The following is a 22245-nucleotide window of genomic DNA, read 5'->3' as shown; positions in this document are numbered from 1 at the left end:
GCCTAGATGATAGTGTCCTAGAATGGGATGATGTGTCTAGTAACACAGATCTGTCACGTCCCAATGTCAGTCAAGGATCATCTTTGGCTTCAGATGAAGGGTCTACTAGATACTCTTCTGGTTTCAAGGACACTGCTTTGGTTCAGGATGAGTCAATGATAGACAATGAAGTAGAGGACAATGAAAATACTGTAACAGACATGAGTAACGTTGATGTCAATCTAACCGGGGGGCAGCTTTCTAGAACGGGCAGAGTAGTCAAATTGCCTACCAGGTTTAAAGACTATGTAATGGAATGAAATTCAGGTTAAAGTTTTCATGGAGGAAGGGAGATGTTGTACATGTTGTGCCAGTTATGGGACACAGGGTCATGTTAGTGTGTTTTCTATTTCTGTTATGCAGCGTCATACCGCATCACCATGGAATGTTCACATTGTATAAAGGTGACGTCACCGGTACTTGGTGACAGATGACAGCTTACTCCCCTTATGATAGTTGTTTATCCCGCTACTGCGGGCCCTTGTTGTGTTAATAAATCATACTTGAACAACACCTTTATTTCTCTTCGATGGTGTATGCTACAGGGGTGTGGTTACAAAGACCCCTACAAACAGTACCCACTTGGGTTAGCCCATTACGAGGCTGAAACACTACACTAATCACCTCCCACAATGAAAAACTTTTCGACCTTCTTATCTAAACATACTTGTACCCTAGACACCAATTACAAATTTTAACGCGCCCAAAAGTAAGTGTGTCACCTGAAGGGTCATAAGTAAGGCACTGAAATGTCACACGAGATCATGGTACAAATGTGGAAAATTCTCACATATACAAATTAAAAACTCGGCAAGCGTAGGCCATTTTATGCCCACTCATTTCAGCGGCTTCTGTCACTTTTCGAAAAGAAGGTACCCAAAAATTCATTAGTCTTTCGTCTTTGTCCAACTGGGCGGCGTGTCTCTCTTCTCTGTTCATGAAGACGTTGGATTGTTTATTGGTTGAGCTTTTCTTCCGGAAAAGATGAGCGAGTTGCTATTGATGCAGAGCGTCGCTTAATTCTACTTCCTGTCCGGTTCTCCCAAGATGGCGCAGACGGTGAATATTAGCGAGCTGTCCCTGCAACAGCTGGAAGGTTTGAAGAACCAGTTGGACCAGGTGTGCCTGCGATGTTTTTATGTTGAGAATGTGGAGGGTTTCTTGGTAGAAATGTGAGGGAAGGCGGATAGGTGAATCTGGGTCTCGGTATAATATGTAGAGCGGTGTAGTATTACGGACTTTGAAGGGAAAGACATGCGAGGTTGAAAGATGCGGGGAGCGACCAGGAATCGTGCGGGGACAGAGATAGCAGTGGGGGCGCGGGGTGCTTGATAACTACGTGGGGGCATGTTGGAGGCATTCTTCAGCTTACACGACTGCTTGTGTTACCAGGTTCTACGTATTGAAGGGCTAGACTTTCCTTTCTCAGACACTTTTGGAGTGTTTGATCTACATCGTTTATTCGAAGAAAACCAAAACCCTGCCACTGTGAACGTCCGTTTTAATCCCTAGGAGCTTCTGGTGTCTCTAGACCAGTTGTCTTGAGAACCCCCATCGTCAACTTTTTTTTTTAGGTGTAAGGACCCCTGAGAAATAGTCAATCTGTGTTTGCGCTTCATTAGTACCAGTTTAACTCGCACATATAGCAATAAGCAAGAAAAACGTGACCAGTGCAGCTTTTCAAAGGGCCTTCTACTGGGTAGCAACCCCTATCGCTGCTTTTTAGTAACTTTTGAGTAAACTGTTTTTCTTGTTAAAATCTGTAGATTATGAGGCATATGATGGTTTATGTGGCAAATGCGGTAAATCTATAATTTTGCTAAAATCCCCCCGGCTGCTCAATCACATAATTCCAGTTCCCCTTGGTATAATAGTTGTAATGCATTTGCTGCAACTTTATTGCACGGCATCTGAGGAAAGCCATACTATATTTCATGGGATGCTGACTGCTTGGTATTTACAGCTACATGTAACTGGCGGTAGCTGAATATCATCCTAATTAAAACATACCATTTACAACCATTAATGATTAACTGTAAGGTCCAAGTAATTCCAGGGTAGGAAGTGGTCCCTTAATCTTTTTTCATACCGTTTTCCTAAAAAGGGTTTTTATTAACATTATTAAAACAAATGCTTCTATTTTAGCAAAAACGGACTCCTGGTTATTGTATTGTAATTGCATTTATATAGCGCTTACTTCCACTGACGAGGCGTTGAAGAGTTTAAGGCAAGTAGCACACTACTCCGGATCCCATAAAGGATTAGTGTTGAATTAGTGTAGTGAACTATGAAAGTTTTTATTTAGAAATTTTTGTATAGCGCGAACGTGACCCTTGGGTATCAGAGCGCTTCACAGATACAATAACATGAGGTAGGTTAGAGATACATCTTACATAGCATAACCATTCAGAGAATGAGGTAGGTATAGAACTATGTAGTAAACGTTTCACACTGCTATGAGGTAGGTTAGGTGTACGTCTATAAGGTAGCGATGTGATGACTCAGTTGGTTTTGTACACATTTCTCGATTAATTTGGCCAGTAATGGAATATTGGTAAATGGGCGGGAAGTTATTTGGATCTGCAGGGTCCGCTGTTGGTTTTTTGATGATGGGGACCGCCCTCATCGCTGCCACTGACGACATACGAACCCTGCTGGACAACGGAGAAACAGCGGCCCTCATCCTCCTGGACCTCTCCGTGGCATTCAACACTCTCTGCCACCGCACCCCAGTGCAGCGCCTCAGCAACGTCGGAATCAAGGAGAAGGCACTGGAATGGATCATCTCCTTCCTCGCCGGAAGGACACAGAGAGTCCGCCTCCCCCCGTTCAGATCAGAAGCCACGGAAGTCATCTGCGGCGTCCCTCAGGGCTCCTCGCTCAGCCCCACCCTCTTCAATGTCTACATGAGCGCCCTTGTGGCCATCGCACGCCAACACAACCTGAACATCATCTCCTACGCCGATGACACCCAGCTGATCCTCTCCCTGACCAACGACACCGCCAGAGCCAACCTACACGAAGGGATGAAAGACGTGGCCGAGTGGATGACGACCAGCCGCCTGAAACTGAACACAGACAAGACGGAAGTCCTCATCCTGGGCTCCTCACCCTCCGCCTGGGACGACTCCTGGTGGCCCCCCGCCCTGGGCAACGCACCCAAACCGACAGACCACGCACGCAACCTGGGCTTCATCCTGGACTTCTCCCTCTCCATGACCAGACAAGTCAACGCCGTCTCATTGTCCTGTTTCAACATCCTGCGCATGCTACGTAAGATCTTCCGGTGGATCCCCACCGAGACCAGGAAGACGGTCACCCAGGCCCTCGTCACCAGCCGTCTGGACTACGGCAACGCCCTCTACGCCGGAACCACCGCCAAGCTCCAGAAGAGACTCCAGCGTATCCAGAACGCCTCGGCAAGACTCCTCCTCGACGTCCCCAGACGAAGCCACATCTCCAGACACCTGAGAGACCTGCACTGGCTCCCGATCAACAAAAGAATCACCTTCCGGCTCCTCACCCACGCACACAAAGCCCTACACAACCAAGGCCCGACTTACCTCAACAGCCGCCTCAACTTCTACACTCCCAAACGCCATCTCCGCTCGACCAGTCACGCCCTCGCCGCCGTCCCCCGCATCCGCAGAGCGACAACAGGAGGAAGGTCCTTCTCCCACCTGGCCGCCAAGACTTGGAACTCCCTCCCTCCCTCCCGACCTACGCCTGACCCAAGACCACCTCTCCTTCAGGAAGAAGCTCAAGACCTGGCTGTTCGAGCAGTGCGGACCCCCCCCAGCGCCTTGAGACCCTCCGGGTGAGTAGTGCGCGGTATAAATGCCTATGATTGATTGATTGTCCTGTTTTTAAGCATTCTGGGAGGATCCCTTGTGAAAGCGAGGCATTTATTATTTTGGTCCATATTGGGATGACGATGTGATTGATTTTTTTTGTAGACATTTTGCAGGGAGTGGGTCATTATAGTGGTTATTTGGTTTGATATCAAATAATATTTTGGCTATAGTATTCTGATCATATAGCTTGAAGGAGTCCCGATGCGCTTTGTTTTTTGCTTCATCGTGGTTCATTGTCAGGGTAGTATTGTTCAGTCTGTGTTGTTGGATGGGCAGGTTGTCCGCTGCCGTTTTAAGTTCTATTTCCAAAGTGTTGGCCTTGTCGGTGAAGAAAGTAGAAATTTGAGTGGTGGATATGTTAGTCAGTTATTTGGATTCCGACGGATAGAAGAGGAAAAAAGGTTTGAATTTATATAGCGCTTGTTACCCCTGATGGGGTGTTAAAGTGCTTTTTCCGGTGAGTAGCACGCTACTCCAGAACCCATAAAGAATTAGTAGTGAATTAATATAGTGAAATTTGAAGTTTGAGAAGTGGGCATGTTAGTCTGTTGTTTTGATTCAAAAGGATGGTGGAGGGATAGAAGCGTGGAGGATGTAGACTTTATTTGGGGGGGGGGGTCATAGCAGTAGTGGGAGGCTTGGCATCAGTAAAAAAGAATGTGGAGGGGATGAGGCAGAGGGAAGAGTTTAGAAAGGCTTGTTTTAGGGTAACCGTATAGTAAGAGGTGTCAGATGGTGCAAGGAGGGGTAGAGTAGGGGAGTATCTAGAAAGGGCTATTTTGGGGATCATAGTAGTGGTATGGGGTTAGAGATGAGTGAGTGGATGTAGAGGATATATTGCTGGAGGTATAGGGTGAGAAATAGGGTAGTGCATTGGATATGCTGAATTAGAAGAAAGTGGTAAATATGTAGATCCTAAGTACATGGAAAGTTTATAGATGCATAAAGGAAGTACGTATATGTAGATTAAATATATTGATAGAGGTATAGGGTAGTGCATTGAATGTTTCTTTTGGGGAGGAAAGTTAATATATAGATCCAAGTACATGGAAGGTATATAGATGCATAAAGGAAGTAAGTATAAGTAGATTAAAGGTGCATTTGATAAACTGATTTTCAAGTTTTGAACTTACATTTTTTTTATATTAAAAAAACCCAACTATTCTACAGGTTAATAAAAAGCAATACACACATATAGGTAAATTTCTATAGTACAAATTATATTACATTGCTGATGTTTTTGACTTCGGTTATATTTTGGGGGCTGGGCGGCCTTGAGAGTCTGACCATGGGGGGCTGGGTCAAAGATGTGGCTAAAACAAAATATTCTATACTTTTTTAGGTCTTTCATCGTCGGGTAGCTACATATAAAAGAAAAAGCAAGCTTTAATGAATAATAAATACATTTTTAAAAAGTAGTTACTTAGTGGGAAGTGCACTACAGTACATTATGAAACTTCAATTAGTTAATGCACTGCAAAAGTCTGAGTGGAACCAGAGAGGTGTAGAATTAGATGTTGGTGACTTGTTTATTTTTAGTGCTACGAGGTGACAGTCTGAAACAGAAAGCACTGCTAATAAGTAAATCTTTATTTTATACTTGCATTACACACAGTAAGACTGCTACAAAATGCGCAAAATGTTTTACAATAAAATTGTGCTTCCAAAATATAGGGGCTTATTTACAAGTCCCTTGCGCTGTCAGTGCATCACTTTTTAGGATGCTCTGGTTGTGCAGAGTGCTGACCCATATTAATGAGTCCACGCAAAGTCACTTTCCATGGCTTTTCATGGCCTTCTTGATATGGTGTAAGGCAGCGCCAGCCGCTGTGTTGCCTTACAGTGCATCAGGCGTGGGGGGTGTTCCATGGGTATTGCGTTTGGTTTTCCCAAGCAACACCCTAGGGTTTTGACACTTTTTCAGATTTATACGGATCTGTAAACCTGAAGATGTGTAAAAAAATGTACGCTGTACCCAGGGGGTGCGCAACAAGGAGAAATATCTTTATTTTCCGTCAATTTTTTCCTCTTTTTTTGGGCTGCATAAAAAGAGGAATAACCCTCCACATATTGTTTTAGTGCAGGAAGGTGTGCCTTCCTGCACAAAAACAATCATGCCAACAATGCAGACACCTGTGTTAATGCTAGGCACCAAATTGGGCGCTAACAGAAAGGACAGGATTGCAGCTCATCTTATAAATAAAGTCCATTCCTGCCCTATTGAATTGGCGTAGGGCAACGCAGTAAAAAATACTTGCGGCGCTGCTCTACACCACTTCATTGTAAATGAGGCCCATAGATTTTAGTAATATCAGACCCTATGTAATGAAATGTATTTTTTTTACGGAACTGTCCCTTCAAGGCTTTCTCAGGGCTAGTAAGCTCTATGTAGATACAATAACAATTGAAAGCAAGCACTTCAAGCTCAGTGCATTACCACTTCGGAAGCCTCAAGTGATTCGGTCAATTAAAGCCCGGACCAAACATCTTTTACATTTGCAGATTAACTTGTGCACATTTGCATTTCTTCCAGGCCAGCAGCACACCAGCAGAAAGGCGTGTTTAGCTGTCTGCTTGGCTTTGATTTCACTGCTCAGGAGAGTCCCTAAATAACACTCCAACCGAAGCATTTAAACTACCGGAATTAACCGCCGGGGACGTTGTCTTTTTGCACAGTGAAGTGCGCAGCTTTCTTCTCATGACTCCACGGCCCGGGGGGTCGTGCCCCACAGATTGAAGACCTCTGCTCTAGACATAAGACAGGAAATGTTAAACCTGACCAATACGCTAGAGGCCCACAGCAACTTGGTCCCTATTTCTGATACGAGTCTCATACAGCGTTATTTTGGTACTAACCTTCATATCAACAAGAGCATTCGTTATTTGTGTGCGTACCAGTGTTGGGACACGTGCAACAATTCTTGAGTATCAATTACTATAACCTTTTCTGTTTGTTGATTTCGAAGTATTTTATTACATTTTACAGACCGGTAATCGTGCTTTTCCATTACAGGGTATCAGCCCAAACTGGCTGTCTGCCATGGTTACAGATAGGTGGTATACATGTTTGGCTACCCCTCCTTTCATTGTCTTGCTTGGAGATTAAGAGTAGTTGAAAAGGAAAAGAAAGCGAATAGAAGAGAGAAGGTAGGAAATAGTATACAAGAAGAGTACTTTAGCCGTGGGTCTATTCTGGGCCTATTTATTTATCTTGTATCGCGCAACAGCTACCCAACAAAGGGTTTCCCGGCGCTTCTGATTCAGTGGTTTGTCTCTGAGAGTGTAATTTTCAGATGTTGAACAGCCAGGTTTTTAAGGCTTTCCTGAACTTAAAATAGCTAGTCTCATTTCGCACAGAGAGTGGCATCGCATTCCACAAAGTGGGTCCGAGAAATGACCCCTGTGGGGTTATGCCTTGTGGGCAGACACCCCTCTTCAGCTAAGTTCATAGGGGTCCAGGTACTCGTCCAGTGATGCCCTCATTCCCCTAGTTGCTGGTCTCCAGGGTGAGTTCTGCCGAGAGGCGCTATCTGCGCCTCTGAGGTACGTCACCCAATTGAGCCAACCTTTGAATGTCGTCTTGGCGGTGTTCTTCCAGTTGGACAGGACTATTTTCACTGCCGAGGTCAGAAGGAGGTCCAACAGATCCCTGTTGTGCTGTGAATCTAGCTCTGAGGTCATAAACGCGGTGGCAAGGGTAGAGCACTCTGGTTTTAGTGTGCACCCCAGTGCTTTTTTGAATGAAAATGAATATTTTCTCCCAGAACTCTTTAATTTTTGGGCATTTCAATTTCACACTCTGAGGTCCATACAGCTCTGAATGAAGACTTGCGGTCAACAGTATTCTGGTGATTTTTATAATTTGAATGCTTAATGCATTTTGTTTCCAAGTGGGTCCTGCAAAAAGGCTACAGAAACAGTAATTGTATTTAACAGGCAGCAAAAACACCAGGATCACAACAGCCTTGTTCGACCCACCATGTACTGTTTGCGTAGTTAAATGAAGTCCACACGTTTTTCTTACTTACATAGGCCCTCCTTGTTCATTGTTTTGCCCCTCTTATACACTGCCTGTAATTCACCAGGTTTGTCTCATCCTGGCGATGACCATCCGTGGGTACCCTCTTAATACTTCTCAGCAGTCTTGTGGATCTGTTTTTGTACCTTCAGCTTCCTATCCAGCCCTTTCCCGATTTGCAGAAACAATCTTAGGATGCAGAATACCATAGGAACATTTCGCAAACTGTGGTTAGGGATCCACAGATTAGTCTCTAGCTGATGTTTGGTGGTTCCTCACCATCACAGTTGATATGCGGCCTGTATCACGAGTCAACAGTAACCCTGCAGAGATTACTGGACCAAGAGACTCCCTCCCAGGCTTGCCACAGTTTGTTTACCTTCAGAAATGGAGCATGTGAGATGGACTATGCTGGACCCTGAACTAGTGTTTGTGGAAGTGTGAGAGCATCAAGGCTAGTGTATTAATTGACCATCTTTACTAGTCAGTCCTCTGCCCCTCCGTCCTCACTTAAGCCACAATTTGTGACACGTTCTCTATGTTAAGGCTTTTAACAACAGCGCTTTTGTATATTTAATTCCATAAATGTACTGAAAACAGCGAAGCCGCAAGTTCTAAAATGCAGAGTACAGGGCTTACGATCCCTAAAAAAACAAGCATTTGCAATGCAATAGGTCTCGCATTAGGAAAGTTTGAGCTATTGGTATTGTAAGTGACACATTTTTGATTTGTTTTGGTTTTGAAAATAGCTAAATTAATAGCTTTGTCATTTACAATGCCAATAGTTTTAACTTTCGCAAATGGCGCCTATAGCATTTGTAATGTAATATGTGTTGTATTTACGTGACTTAGGTGTATCGATATTACAAATAACGATGGCTTTTTATTTTTTTAATAATACTTAAATAAAAGTTATTGTAATTTATAATGACAATAGCTTAAACTTTTGTAAATAACTTTTGTGAAGATTATGTTCAGTGTATTTTATTGTGACGAAAATCCAAGAACAGAAGTGAAATATTAACATCTTTTTGTGACATTTGTAATAAAGCTTGAAACACTGAGAAAACATATTTGAACCAGTTGTTGTTGAATGGTTGCACAGATTGAGGCTGTGGTGGCGACGAGTGAGTGCGGTAGAGTGAGTGAGTGCGGTAGAGTGAGTGAGTGCGGTAGAGTGAGTGAGTGCGGTAGAGTGAGTGAGTGCGGTAGAGTGAGTGAGCGCGGTAGAGTGAGTGAGCGCGGTAGAGTGAGTGAGCGCGGTAGAGTGAGTGAGCGCGGTAGAGTGAGTGAGCGCGGTAGAGTGAGTGAGCGCGGTAGAGTGAGTGAGCGCGGTAGAGTGAGTGAGCGCGGTAGAGTGAGTGAGCGCGGTAGAGTGAGTGAGCGCGGTAGAGTGAGTGAGCGCGGTAGAGTGAGTGAGCGCGGTAGAGTGAGTGAGCGCGGTAGAGTGAGTGAGCGCGGTAGAGTGAGTGAGCGCGGTAGAGTGAGTGAGCGCGGTAGAGTGAGTGAGCGCGGTAGAGTGAGTGAGCGCGGTAGAGTGAGTGAGCGCGGTAGAGTGAGTGAGCGCGGTAGAGTGAGTGAGCGCGGTAGAGTGAGTGAGCGCGGTAGAGTGAGTGAGCGCGGTAGAGTGAGTGAGCGCGGTAGAGTGAGTGAGCGCGGTAGGGTGAGTGAGCGCGGTAGGGTGAGTGAGCGCGGTAGAGTGAGTGAGCGCGGTAGAGTGAGTGAGCGCGGTAGAGTGAGTGAGCGCGGTAGAGTGAGTGAGCGCGGTAGAGTGAGTGAGCGCGGTAGAGTGAGTGAGCGCGGTAGAGTGAGTGAGCGCGGTAGAGTGAGTGAGCGCGGTAGAGTGAGTGAGCGCGGTAGAGTGAGTGAGCGCGGTAGAGTGAGTGAGCGCGGTAGAGTGAGTGAGCGCGGTAGAGTGAGTGAGCGCGGTAGAGTGAGTGAGCGCGGTAGAGTGAGTGAGCGCGGTAGAGTGAGTGAGCGCGGTAGAGTGAGTGAGCGCGGTAGAGTGAGTGAGCGCGGTAGAGTGAGTGAGCGCGGTAGAGTGAGTGAGCGCGGTAGAGTGAGTGAGCGCGGTAGAGTGAGTGAGCGCGGTAGAGTGAGTGAGCGCGGTAGAGTGAGTGAGCGCGGTAGAGTGAGTGAGCGCGGTAGAGTGAGTGAGCGCGGTAGAGTGAGTGAGCGCGGTAGAGTGAGTGAGCGCGGTAGAGTGAGTGAGCGCGGTAGAGTGAGTGAGCGCGGTAGAGTGAGTGAGCGCGGTAGAGTGAGTGAGCGCGGTAGAGTGAGTGAGCGCGGTAGTGAGTGAGCGCGGTAGAGTGAGTGAGCGCGGTAGAGTGAGTGAGCGCGGTAGAGTGAGTGAGCGCGGTAGAGTGAGTGAGCGCGGTAGAGTGAGTGAGCGCGGTAGAGTGAGTGAGCGCGGTAGAGTGAGTGAGCGCGGTAGAGTGAGTGAGCGCGGTAGAGTGAGTGAGCGCGGTAGAGTGAGTGTGCGCGCGCGGTAGAGTGAGTGTGCGCGCGCGGTAGAGTGAGTGTGCGCGCGCGGTAGAGTGAGTGTGCGCGCGCGGTAGAGTGAGTGCGCGCGCGGTAGAGTGAGTGCGCGCGCGCGGTAGAGTGAGTGTGCGCGCGCGGTAGAGTGAGTGTGCGCGCGCGGTAGAGTGAGTGTGCGCGCGCGGTAGAGTGAGTGTGCGCGGTAGAGTGAGTGTGCGCGGTAGAGTGAGTGTGCGTGCGCGGTAGAGTGAGTGTGTGCGTGCGCGGTAGAGTGAGTGTGTGCGTGCGACAGAGTGAGTGTGTGCGTGCGACAGAGTGAGTGTGTGCGTGCGACAGAGTGAGTGTGTGCGTGCGACAGAGTGAGTGCGTGCGACAGAGTGAGTGCGTGCGACAGAGTGAGTGCGTGCGTCAGAGTGAGTGTGTGCGTGCGACAGAGTGAGTGTGCGTGCGCGGTAGAGTGAGTGAGCGCGGTAGAGTGAGTGAGCGCGGTAGAGTGAGTGAGCGCGGTAGAGTGAGTGTGCGCGGTAGAGTGAGTGTGCGCGGTAGAGTGAGTGTGCGTGCGCGGTAGAGTGAGTGTGTGCGTGCGCGGTAGAGTGAGTGTGTGCGTGCGACAGAGTGAGTGTGTGCGTGCGACAGAGTGAGTGTGTGCGTGCGACAGAGTGAGTGTGTGCGTGCGACAGAGTGAGTGCGTGCGACAGAGTGAGTGCGTGCGACAGAGTGAGTGCGTGCGTCAGAGTGAGTGTGTGCGTGCGACAGAGTGAGTGTGCGTGCGCGGTAGAGTGAGTGAGCGCGGTAGAGTGAGTGAGCGCGGTAGAGTGAGTGAGCGCGGTAGAGTGAGTGAGCGCGGTAGAGTGAGTGAGCGCGGTAGAGTGAGTGAGCGCGGTAGTGAGTGAGCGCGGTAGAGTGAGTGAGCGCGGTAGAGTGAGTGAGCGCGGTAGAGTGAGTGAGCGCGGTAGAGTGAGTGAGCGCGGTAGAGTGAGTGAGCGCGGTAGAGTGAGTGAGCGCGGTAGAGTGAGTGAGCGCGGTAGAGTGAGTGAGCGCGGTAGAGTGAGTGAGCGCGGTAGAGTGAGTGTGCGCGCGCGGTAGAGTGAGTGTGCGCGCGCGGTAGAGTGTGCGCGCGCGGTAGAGTGAGTGTGCGCGCGCGGTAGAGTGAGTGTGCGCGCGCGGTAGAGTGAGTGTGCGCGCGCGGTAGAGTGAGTGTGCGCGCGCGGTAGAGTGAGTGTGCGCGGTAGAGTGAGTGTGCGCGGTAGAGTGAGTGTGCGTGCGCGGTAGAGTGAGTGTGCGTGCGACAGAGTGAGTGAGTGCGTGCGACAGTGAGTGTGTGCGTGCGACAGAGTGAGTGTGTGCGTGCGACAGAGTGAGTGTGTGCGTGCGACAGAGTGAGTGCGTGCGACAGAGTGAGTGCGTGCGTCAGAGTGAGTGTGTGCGTGCGACAGAGTGAGTGTGCGTGCGCGGTAGAGTGAGTGAGCGCGGTAGAGTGAGTGAGCGCGGTAGAGTGAGTGTGTGCGTGCGACAGAGTGAGTGTGTGCGTGCGACAGAGTGAGTGAGTGCGTGCGACAGAGTGAGTGCGTGCGACAGAGTGAGTGCGTGCGACAGAGTGAGTGTGTGAGTGCGACAGAGTGAGTGTGTGAGTGCGACAGAGTGAGTGTGTGAGTGCGACAGAGTGTGTGTGTGTGTGTGGGCGAGGGCGACAGATAGAGAGATAGATAGAAAAATACACGCTGAAACTTAACAGACATTTTTGTAGATATGGATCCTTTCATTACACACGGTAGGCCCACAAATTGCAGGTCTTGAAAGCCTGCGTGGGCCCAGTCCAAACTGAGTCATCCTCACAGGCGACACTACATTTGTGCCCTTTATGGAAGGCTTGGTAAAGAGAAAAAAGTAGGAAGTGGGTTAAGGGAGGGGGTGGCAAATGGTGAGCACTTTCGTGGCCGCTTTGATGTTCTCAATGGCCACGCGGCTCACTGAGAACATCAAAGCTGCCGCAAAAGTGCTCCCAAAGGCTGCAGGCTGACAAATGGTGCGCGCCCCTGGTGCACAAGCACTCTACCTCATTCGCCTGCAGCCTTTGGTAGCACTTTTGAATGCCCCTTACTGAACTCTCGCAGAGCAACACATGCGCGTTGGCTCAGCGAGACCTAAAAATAAGGTTTTGCAAAGCAATTGGTCTCGCATTACTGAATGTTTGAGCTGTTTGCATTATTATTTGCAACACCAGTAGCTCAAACATTAAGTAATGTGACACCTATTGCTTTGAAAATTCTTGTTTTATTTGTCAAAACACTAAGGTTTGTCTATATTCATAAAATAGGAAGGCCTTTCCTCCCTTGCAAGAGTTGGTTTTAGACTGGCCACTATTAGTACTAATATGGTCATCAAATCGAAAGAGCTGCATCTTTACAATCGACTTGTACATTCATTAGTAAACTCATCCAGCATTTGATTTTTGAAAATAATATTTTCAGATTTAAAACATGGATTATTTTTGTTGGTCATACTTAATAATTTGCCACCTAACTTGTATTTTTGTCTCCTCTGATATCCCAGTATTTACAAGGGATTTAATTACCTTAAAGATCTTATAGTTCATCCCTTAATTGCCTGTCTTCTACAATTAATTTGCTACAATAAGTCTGCTTGGCTAATGCACTCCTTTTTTTGTAGACGTAATGATGGTAGCTGCATGCTAATTTGTCTGGATTCTTACCACTTAATCTACTTTATGGACGACCCTTTTTGTTCCGATTGAGAAGTTAACTCAGTAAACCAAACATTAATCTTCCTACTAGAACTACTAAATGTTCTTTTGTCTTTTTTAATATGGGACAGAAGGGCATTCAAGGCATAACGCTTGGCATTAAATTTCCTTAGCAAGACTGTTATAATGCATATTTAGAATTTCATCTAACAAAAAATGAAGTCTCTACCAATTATCTTGTGAAACACTTGCTCCTAGATGTTTATAGTTTTCAATATTTGTATTCAATTTTTTAATGATTACTTTATTTATTGGGGGGGTCCAAATGTAATTAAGGAGTTAAAATGTCCATGAAAAACGTGGAGTAAATATACCAAAAAATTATAATTTGCTCTGAATGATTACTTTTTCATCCTGTAGGTGCTCCAAAGGTACTGTGAAGAGTGACGTATGCGAATAATGTACACAAGTCTATTTGCAAATATGTACAAGCAAGAGGCTAATTATGGACCCTTTAACAAGAGTCCAGGTTAGAGTACAATGTATACATAATTTCTATCAATATCAGTCCATTGTTAACGTAGCCGGCGTTTCAACGACATGGTAAATATTAGAGGGTCGTCATCAGGACCAACGTGGTGGTAACCGATTAAGCACAGTGGTTGGATTAGGTTCCTGAAGAATTGACAGATTAACTGAGTACACAAATCCATCAAAAGACACGTTTTGAAATACACCTTCAAAGGATCAGCGAAATTAGGAACCAAAGGAAGTATGAGTAGGACATACCGGTCTCTGATGGAAGCTTTATAAATGAAGCAATTCAAAGAATTCACTGGTCTGGGTGTAGTCCTCATCATTCCGGGAATTGAAATCTCGTGGGATAAAACGCTGTTTACATATTTTTCAAACATAAAAAAAAAAATGAATAAACTCTTCTCAAATATAATTATGAAATTGTGATTGCCTATATGCCACTGCTCCAGTACAAGATAAATCTGCACTGTCACACATTTAATGATTAGATGCTCAGTAGCCAAATAAAGTCCATCCAGCATTTGTTTACAGTGTAGTTGCTCTGAGGGAAAGAGAGCCACTACCCAAGCCTTTTTACCTTCTTAATCACAGTTTGGTATCACGTCGGTATAATATGACTTTATGTATACATAATTGTTCCCGGAGAACAACTGTTACTGCTATTAGTTGAATACTGTGATCGCCCCAGTAGAAATGTCAAATATGTTGGTCATTTTTTGAGTTTGCCCTTTAAAAATTCATGCTCCAGTGGATGGATTGCATTATCTTCATCCCCCTCCCCTCAAAATACAGGTTAGCCTTGGATAGGCACCTCAGTCAGTCTGTACTGATCCTTCTGGGTAAACAACCGAACCCACTGCCACCCAATACAACCGTGGGTCCATTCCCTTATCTCATGAATGGCCTTTCATGGCTATAGCCTTACAGGAATTATCTTGGTGTTAGCTGCAGCTCCCAAGTGGAATGAGACGAAAGCTGGGTCAGTGACTCCTGTATATTGATGTAGTTGAACATCCTAGTGCATACTTCACTTAAATCCAACATCAACTCCCTACTGCTCCTGGAATTTCACACTTCCAGCTCACTTCAGCCTTAACCCCTTCCACACTCATGACGAGCTGGGCTCGTCATGGTGTAGCCTCCTCAAACACTGATGACGAGCCCAGCTCGTCATGAACAATGGACTTTTGAAAAATCCAGCGGAGCAGCAGAATATCGCTAGCAGCGATGGTGTTAAAGTGCAGCAACAAATCAGATTTTTCTCAGGCCCTTTGAAACACAATTTCTATGTATTTATGTATGAATGAATTTATAAGAATATCTTGGTAGAGCAGTTCTACTACAAAGTTGTCTCCGGTGTTGTCGGCAAGCCCTGCACGAGAACAAGAGAAGTTGGCATTGAGACTGCTCCTAAACTTTCAGGGATTAGCTTGTAGTGTTGAGGGAGAGTTGCAGAGCTGTCCCCCAAGAGTGCTAGTTCTTCTTTAATCCTTTGCCAATAGTTTGAAGGACCCTTACAATTAAAGAGCCTGTTCTGGCCATCTAAGATTATCTGTAGTCCTTCAATTTAAAATCTTTCGCCCATGGATGTGTTGAGGCCTTACTGTACTTTAATTTATTGAAAAGGCAGAGACATTTGAAATATTTTCTATTGGGGACCCGAATTAAGGCGACTGGTTGCCTAGCTGCAATCACATAATAAACTTCCTGAGAGGGAGTCTTACTGGGCAAACCCAATAGAGGATTACACTTTAATCCAACATTAAATTGACCATGGCTCCAGTAAACATGGCTTAAAGGGTTTATTAGATTGCTTTAAGAAGACTTAATCTATGTTATGGTTTTTTGCAACTGTTAGTATGTAAATCCAAACTAAGTACATGTTGTCTGAACTGACTCAAACTTAATAGCTTACAACAGAAAAATCCTGGTGAGAAGATGTAGAATCCCAGAGACAAGTTGCTTCAACAGCCAAACCTGTTTTATACACAACAAGCTCTATTGTACTTAAAGGTTAAGCCAGTTTGGATTCTTCGAAACTTAAATGCAATCCAGACAGGTAGATTTTCCAAGTCAAACAAAGTTTAGCCCAGACCTAAGAATTTATTGAAAACCTCAGTGTTACTTGCATGATGATATGATCAGTGGTGGTGAAAGCTGCTTGTCTCTTACCTCTAATTAGTCCCAGAATCCCAATTTAGAGAGGCCCCAGGCAGGGGTGTTCTCTTTGACCTAAGCTTTTAGTTCTCGTCTAGACAGCACATGCGCTGTATCAAAGAGACGTTAACAGTCTATGGGCCTCTGCCTGCCCATAGGCTTGCCATTTGTTTGCTCCAATGTCGCCTTCGTATCTGTTCATGTTTGTCCATGGCATGCATGCTCTGTGCCTCTGCCTGTGTTTGGCCCTCTCCCAGTGTATGGACCAAGTGCTTGTTCCATCCACGGCTCCTGTTTTAGGTGCTACTTTCTACTTTGTTTTAAGCACTCCACACAAGTACTTGTGTTTTCACTTGCCCCTTCGTTCATTTGTGTTGCTTCTTTCCCCCTCTCACCAGCCCACACCCCAATGAGCAATAGTGGGACAGATATCTCGGCCAGATTGCCCTCGCATTGAATGTAGAGGAGTCAAACTCTGTATAAAGATACAAGATTCCAAAACTGTTAATGTTGGGGTGAGAGATAGTCATAAATTGATGACTATGCATGGCTGCCATTGCTAACACACAAGCTGCAATATAAATGTATGTAATCACGCACTTAGTTTCAAAATATTGCTTTTATTAGCTGTTCTACATTCCATTAGTGCTCCTTGTCTATATGCAAAGAGCTGTTCACTCCACTGAGGGTTCCACCTACCCCGTCTCTCTCCCGCCTCCCCCACACTTTAACCCACCCTTTTCTTTGCTACAGCTTTTTATTGCAGGATGTCTTTTCCTTTTTAGGTCTCGGCTAGCGTAAGACTGCTCACATCCGCAGTCTCGCTGGCGAGACTTAATGACTTAGAGTGAGTTCCCTAACGAGGTTAAGCCCCGCCCCTCTTTTCCATTGGCTGGCGTCACCGTTCTTCTCTCCGCACCACGCAATGCTCCACGGGTGTGTCTCGGCCTCCCCTGGCGCCGCAATAACCGCTCCTGACGCCACGCCGCTCGTACAGCACCGGCGGCGACGAGCCTCCAACACTCCACCTCAGCGTCCGTAGGCCCTCGCGCTCTGCTGCCACGAGGCCCGTCTGGGCAGCTGTCTGCTAAGGCCTCACTCCGCTATCCCACTCCACATCCGCTCGGCTCAGACCAAAGGGGCTCCGCCAGGTTCGGGCAAGCTTCTGGACTTAGGGCCGCACTGTTGTAGGCATGGATGGGCACACTACTGGTCGATGAAACAAAGCTAAAGACCTGGTGGCGCTGGAGGGACTGTAAAGCACGTCCTACTCCGCCGCCATCTTGGCCACGCCCCCGATATGACCCCATTTAGAATCCATGTTGATAGCTGGACTGCTCCACAGCTCAAGACTCCCTGCCTACTGAATTGGAGTTGTGATGCTGGTAGAAGTTGTTGCACTGGGCTAAATGGGAGTGCACATTAACATAAGTAATGCCCCTGTGGTAGGTCATGTGATTGGCATACTTTGATAATCTGGAGGGGTTATATTATGTTCTATTGATTTTTATGGCACACTAATCACCTGAGAGGGTATTCAGGTGCTTAGGCAGGTGTTTAGGTGTACGGTCCCCAAGGTGCATATACAAAGAGCCAGGTCTTCAGCTTCTTGCGGAACGCAAGAACTGAGGAGGAGGCTCTGATGTATTGGGAGAGGTTGTTCCATGTCTTGGTCTTGACAATAGACTTCATTGTAACCTCCAAGCTGGAGGATACATAGGACTCCAGTTATAGGAAATCCTTGAGCTAATTTCAGATGTGTATGAACTCTACTGTTACCAATTCTGTAGTTATATTCAACTATGGCAGCATGCGTGAGAGTGTTAAACTGCAGATGTGATGGCCCTTTTAGAATTTAGTCCCCTGGAAGTTAAAATAGTTGATAATGCTTTGGTTGGGCAGTATATCTTGAGGGTTTCCCAATCACTGGTCATAGATTCCCTTCATCTGTTTAAGACACCCAGTCTTCTTGGGAGCATGACCAGGTAAGGTAGGTGGGGGATGGCTCCTTTGGAAAGTGCCATCTCTGCTTGTCTATGGTTCATCGAAATTTGTATTCTTTTCAAAGTCTATTATACCTCAGAAAAGTTATGACAAATGATAGGTGTTCAAACCCATCTGTCGAACATCTGGTGCAGAAATGTGTCAATTCTTCCATATGGTCTGAAATTGTCATGGGATTCAGAAGTAGTGGCAGGAGGTTAGATCCTGGGATGCCCAATCCAATGATTCCCGAAAATAAATCTTCTGGTATCTATGTAGGAATGGGAGGGCTCTTGATTTGCACAGTACATAGTGGATATGGCATTCCTTTTGGCTGCATCTGATATAGCACAAAACTAGCGATCCTAACAAACTCAACACCTTTGCTGCCCTATTGAGGGTCTGGGTCTGCAATCTTAAGGAAACAAGCATTTGCAATGCAATAGGTCTCGCATTAGGAACGTTTGAGCTATTGGTATTGTAAATGACAATTTTTTTATTTATGTTTTGTTTTTGAAAATAGCTAAATTAATAGCTTTGTCATTTACAATGCCAATAGTTATAACTTTCTCAAATGTGACAGCTATAGCATTTACGTGACTTACATGTATTGATATTACAAATAACAATGACTTTTAATTTTTTTTCAATAGTTCATAATTGAATAAAAGTTATTGTAATTTATAATGGCAATAGCTTAAAGTTTTGTAAATAACTTTTGTGAAGATTATGTTCAGTGTATTTTATTGTGAACGAAATTCCAAGAACAGAAGTGAAATATTAACATCTTTTTGTTACATTTGTAATAAAGCTTGAAACATTGAGAGAGCATATTTGAACCAGGTGTTGTTGAATGGTCGCAGAGATTGATGCTGTGGTGGCGCTGAGTGATGTTGTGATGGCAAACGAGTGATGCTGTGGCGTTCAGTGATGCTGTGGTTGACATCGGTCTCCTGAGGCGGAAAGCCGGGAGCGCTAAGACTCATTTTAAAAATTACTTTGTGATACTTTGTGCTTTATTCTTCACTTACCTATTTCACTCTTGGCACTCTAAACAGTGGTAGCGCTGCAACGACACCCCCCATCTCCATCGCCATTTTCGAGGGCGAGGCGCGTCCTGAGACACGCCCCCTCTGCTGGCCACGCCCCCTTCCAGGGTATAAATAAAGCGCCGTCGCTTTACAACTCATTGACATCGGTCTCCTGAGGCGGAAAGCCGGGAGCGCTAAGACTCATTTTAAAAATTACTTTGTGATACTTTGTGCTTTATTCTTCACTTACCTATTTCACTCTTGGCACTCTAAACAGTGGTAGCGCTGCAACGACACCCCCCATCTCCATCGCCATTTTCGAGGGCGAGGCGCGTCCTGAGACACGCCCCCTCTGCTGGCCACACCCCCCTCAACGCCCCGACTCCCCCGCATAAATCATGTGCCTGGGCAGGACTCGCAGCGGACGAGCGCAGCGGGAGCGCCGTTTGCGCGCCAAAGGCGCGCCTAAGGCAAGCCCGTCTGTGCCCCTCCGTGCCACGGCCGGGCCCAGGGCCGGACACGCTGCCCAACCCACGGTACGTACAAATCAACTACCTACCTATACCCGAGCTGATCTACTTGCTCTTAATCACAACAAAAATCACTGTCTCAACATTATTAATGCCGAGACATGGGTAGGACCCGCATGCTGCCACCATTGCAGAACTCTCCTCACTCCGGAAAAACAGTTACCTAACATGAATAACGCAACCTCGCTTCGAGGAGCCTTGATCAACGCAAGGTCCATTTGCAAAAATGGTGAGCACATTCATGATCTCATTACGGAAAACGACATTGACATGCTCTTCATAACCGAAACATGGCTGAAACCATGGTGCAACCCGATCATAGCCCAAACTGTCCCCCAAGGATACCTCATTCAGAGGATCGACAGACAAGAACTCAGAGGTGGTGGCCTGGCCATCATCCATCGAGATTCACTGAAATGTACCACCATTGAACTCCCAGACGTAAAAGGGGCAGAAAGCATGGGTTTCTGCATCCAACTAAATGAGGAAAATACCTTTGCGGGAGCCCTCATCTACCGCCCCCCAGGACCTCAAAACGGTTTCTTCGAAAGCTTCGAAGATGCTCTCAGCACTTTCACCTTAAAATACGCAAACTTCAACGTTTTGGGAGACCTAAATTTCCACCTAGACAAACCCAACGTCCCCAACACCATATGGCTCAACGACGTAACAAATATCCTAGGACTGAAAATACTGACCAAATTGCCCACGCATAAAGCAGGCCATATTCTAGACTGCATTTGCACCAATACCAATACCCTAACTGTCGAAGACCCGCGGATCCAAACATGGACCGACCACTGGTTAATCCCTTTTAATCTAACCACCAACAAGAAAAGGTCTAACACCGTCAACCAAAAAATTGAAGTCCCTATGCAAAAAGACTGGAAAAAGCTTGCCAACTCACCAAATCTCCTGCTCACCGCAGAGAAATCTAAACCATCGCTGTCCGGAGACACAGAATCCGATTACAAAACATTTTGCAATTGGATCTCGGAGTGCTGTGGTCCGGCCAACTCTTAGAAAGTAAGAAAAAAGCAGAATAGAAAATCGGCACCCTGGTTCTCCCCCGAAATAAAAGCCAAACGTACAGAGATCAGAGTTCTCGAAAAGAAATGGCGTCAAAACTATGATCCTAAGGAAGCTCTTGCCTATAAAATCGCGAGGAAAATATATCACTCTATGATAAAAACCGCCAAAAAAGACCATTTTCTTCAAAGAATTAATCGGTCCAACAATAACCAGAAACAAATCTTTAAAATTGTTGACGAGTTTATGAACCCCAGAATCCTCAGGCAAGAAATACCACCCTCATTAGCTCTCTGTAACGACATAGCTGACTACTTCGAACAGAAAATACTCAAACTTACCTCAGACTTCCCTGACCCTCCTGAACCCCCCCCCCCTATGATGCAACGCCACCAATTAACAACAAACCCCAGTTGAAAATTTTTACTCACATCAGTCTCGGCGAATCCCGACAAGCAATCCTCTCCAGTAAATCAGGCTCCCCGTTTGACCCATGCCCCCCTATGCTGCTCCACACTCTGGTGGACACGGTAAATCCAGCCATAAACTCCATTATAAACTCCTCTCTGACTACTGCATCCATTCCGGCTGAATGGAAGCTTGCAGCAGTCAAGCCTCTGCAGAAAAAGCCCCTACCCGACCCCACCACGCTCTCCAACCTTCGTCCCATCTCGTTGCTCCCACTACTGTTCAAACTGACCGAGGCGGCAGTTAATAAACAGTTGACAAAACATCTAGAGGAAAACCACCTATTTCATCCAAACCAGGCTGGTTTTAGGGCGAAACACTCCAGAGTCAGCCCTCCTACATACTGTAGAGACCCTCAAGATGGCACTGGACCAAGGGAAAAAGGCCGTCCTGATCCTGCTCGACCTGTCGGCGGCCTTTGACACGGTCTCACACCCCGTGTTGATAGGCCGCCTGACAGAGTCAGGGCTAGCAGGAACTGCCCTCGAATGGCTGAAAAACTTTCTAAGCCATAGGAGACAAGTAACCGTGCTAGGAAACTACTGCTCGGATGAAAAAACCATAAAAACAGGGGTACCACAAGGCTCAAGCTTGAGCCCGGTTTTGTTCAACCTTTATATGACCCCCCTGATAGAACTCATCACATCCTTTAACATCAGCACGATATCTTACGCTGACGACACCCAGCTTATCCTAGTACTGGATAACAACTCCTCCAAAGCGGAGGAAAATTTAAAAACCTGTCTGACGGCAACCTTTGATTGGATGCGAACGAACCATCTCAAATGTAATTCAGGTAAAACTGAAATCCTCCCTTTCGGCCAAAACAACCTCTTCTCCCCCTCCAATTGGTGGCCTCAAGACGCCGAAATTCCCCCTAACACCATCACGTCGGCCCGTAACCTAGGGATAAGGTTTGATGAAGCCTTATCCTTCAAGCAACAAGCAGGTACAGTGGCAGGGTCCTGTTTCAATATCATCAAAAGTCTTAGAAGATTCTTCGACCTCCTTCCCCTAACAGCTAGAAAGACTGTGGCAGTAGCCCTCATCACATCCCGCTTAGACTACTGCAACAGCATCTATGCAGGCTCAAACAGAGCTGTTCTGCACAAGTTGCAGATGGTTCAAAACGCCGCCGCCCGCCTGGTGCTAAGACTACCCAGGAAATCATCTGCCTCAAAAGCACTCAAAACCCTGCACTGGTTACCCATCCACAAAAGAGTGCTATTTAAAATCCTGCTCATTACGTTCAGAGCCTACCACCAGTCAGGACCGACATACCTGTCCCAGAGGTTTGGAAGATACACTCCCCCACGGTCACTCAGATCATCCAACCTAAACCTACTCGCAGTCCCCAAATTCAGACTTACCACAAAAGGTGGAAAATCCATCGGAGTACTTGGAGCCAAAGCCTGGA

General features: G+C 46.5%; 1 protein-coding gene across 1 annotated transcript in view; it reads left to right on the top strand.

Annotated features, from left to right (window-relative positions):
- The first annotated feature begins 1022 nt into the window (after positions 1–1022).
- The window catches only part of PFDN5 (prefoldin subunit 5), a 125005-nt gene continuing 103782 nt past the window's right edge, over positions 1023–22245 (top strand). The window contains exon 1 of the mRNA XM_086948317.1: positions 1023–1158. Within this exon, the coding sequence (XP_086804443.1) occupies positions 1087–1158 (72 nt within the window). The 5' untranslated portion in view covers positions 1023–1086. The remainder of the gene's footprint in view (positions 1159–22245) is intronic.

The sequence above is a fragment of the Lissotriton vulgaris genome, unplaced genomic scaffold, assembly GCF_964263255.1.
Source record: "Lissotriton vulgaris unplaced genomic scaffold, aLisVul1.2 SCAFFOLD_673, whole genome shotgun sequence".
Lineage (NCBI taxonomy): Eukaryota > Metazoa > Chordata > Amphibia > Caudata > Salamandridae > Lissotriton > Lissotriton vulgaris.
The sequence above is the reverse complement of the archived record's forward strand: the minus strand, read 5'-3'. Positions and strand labels throughout refer to the sequence as shown.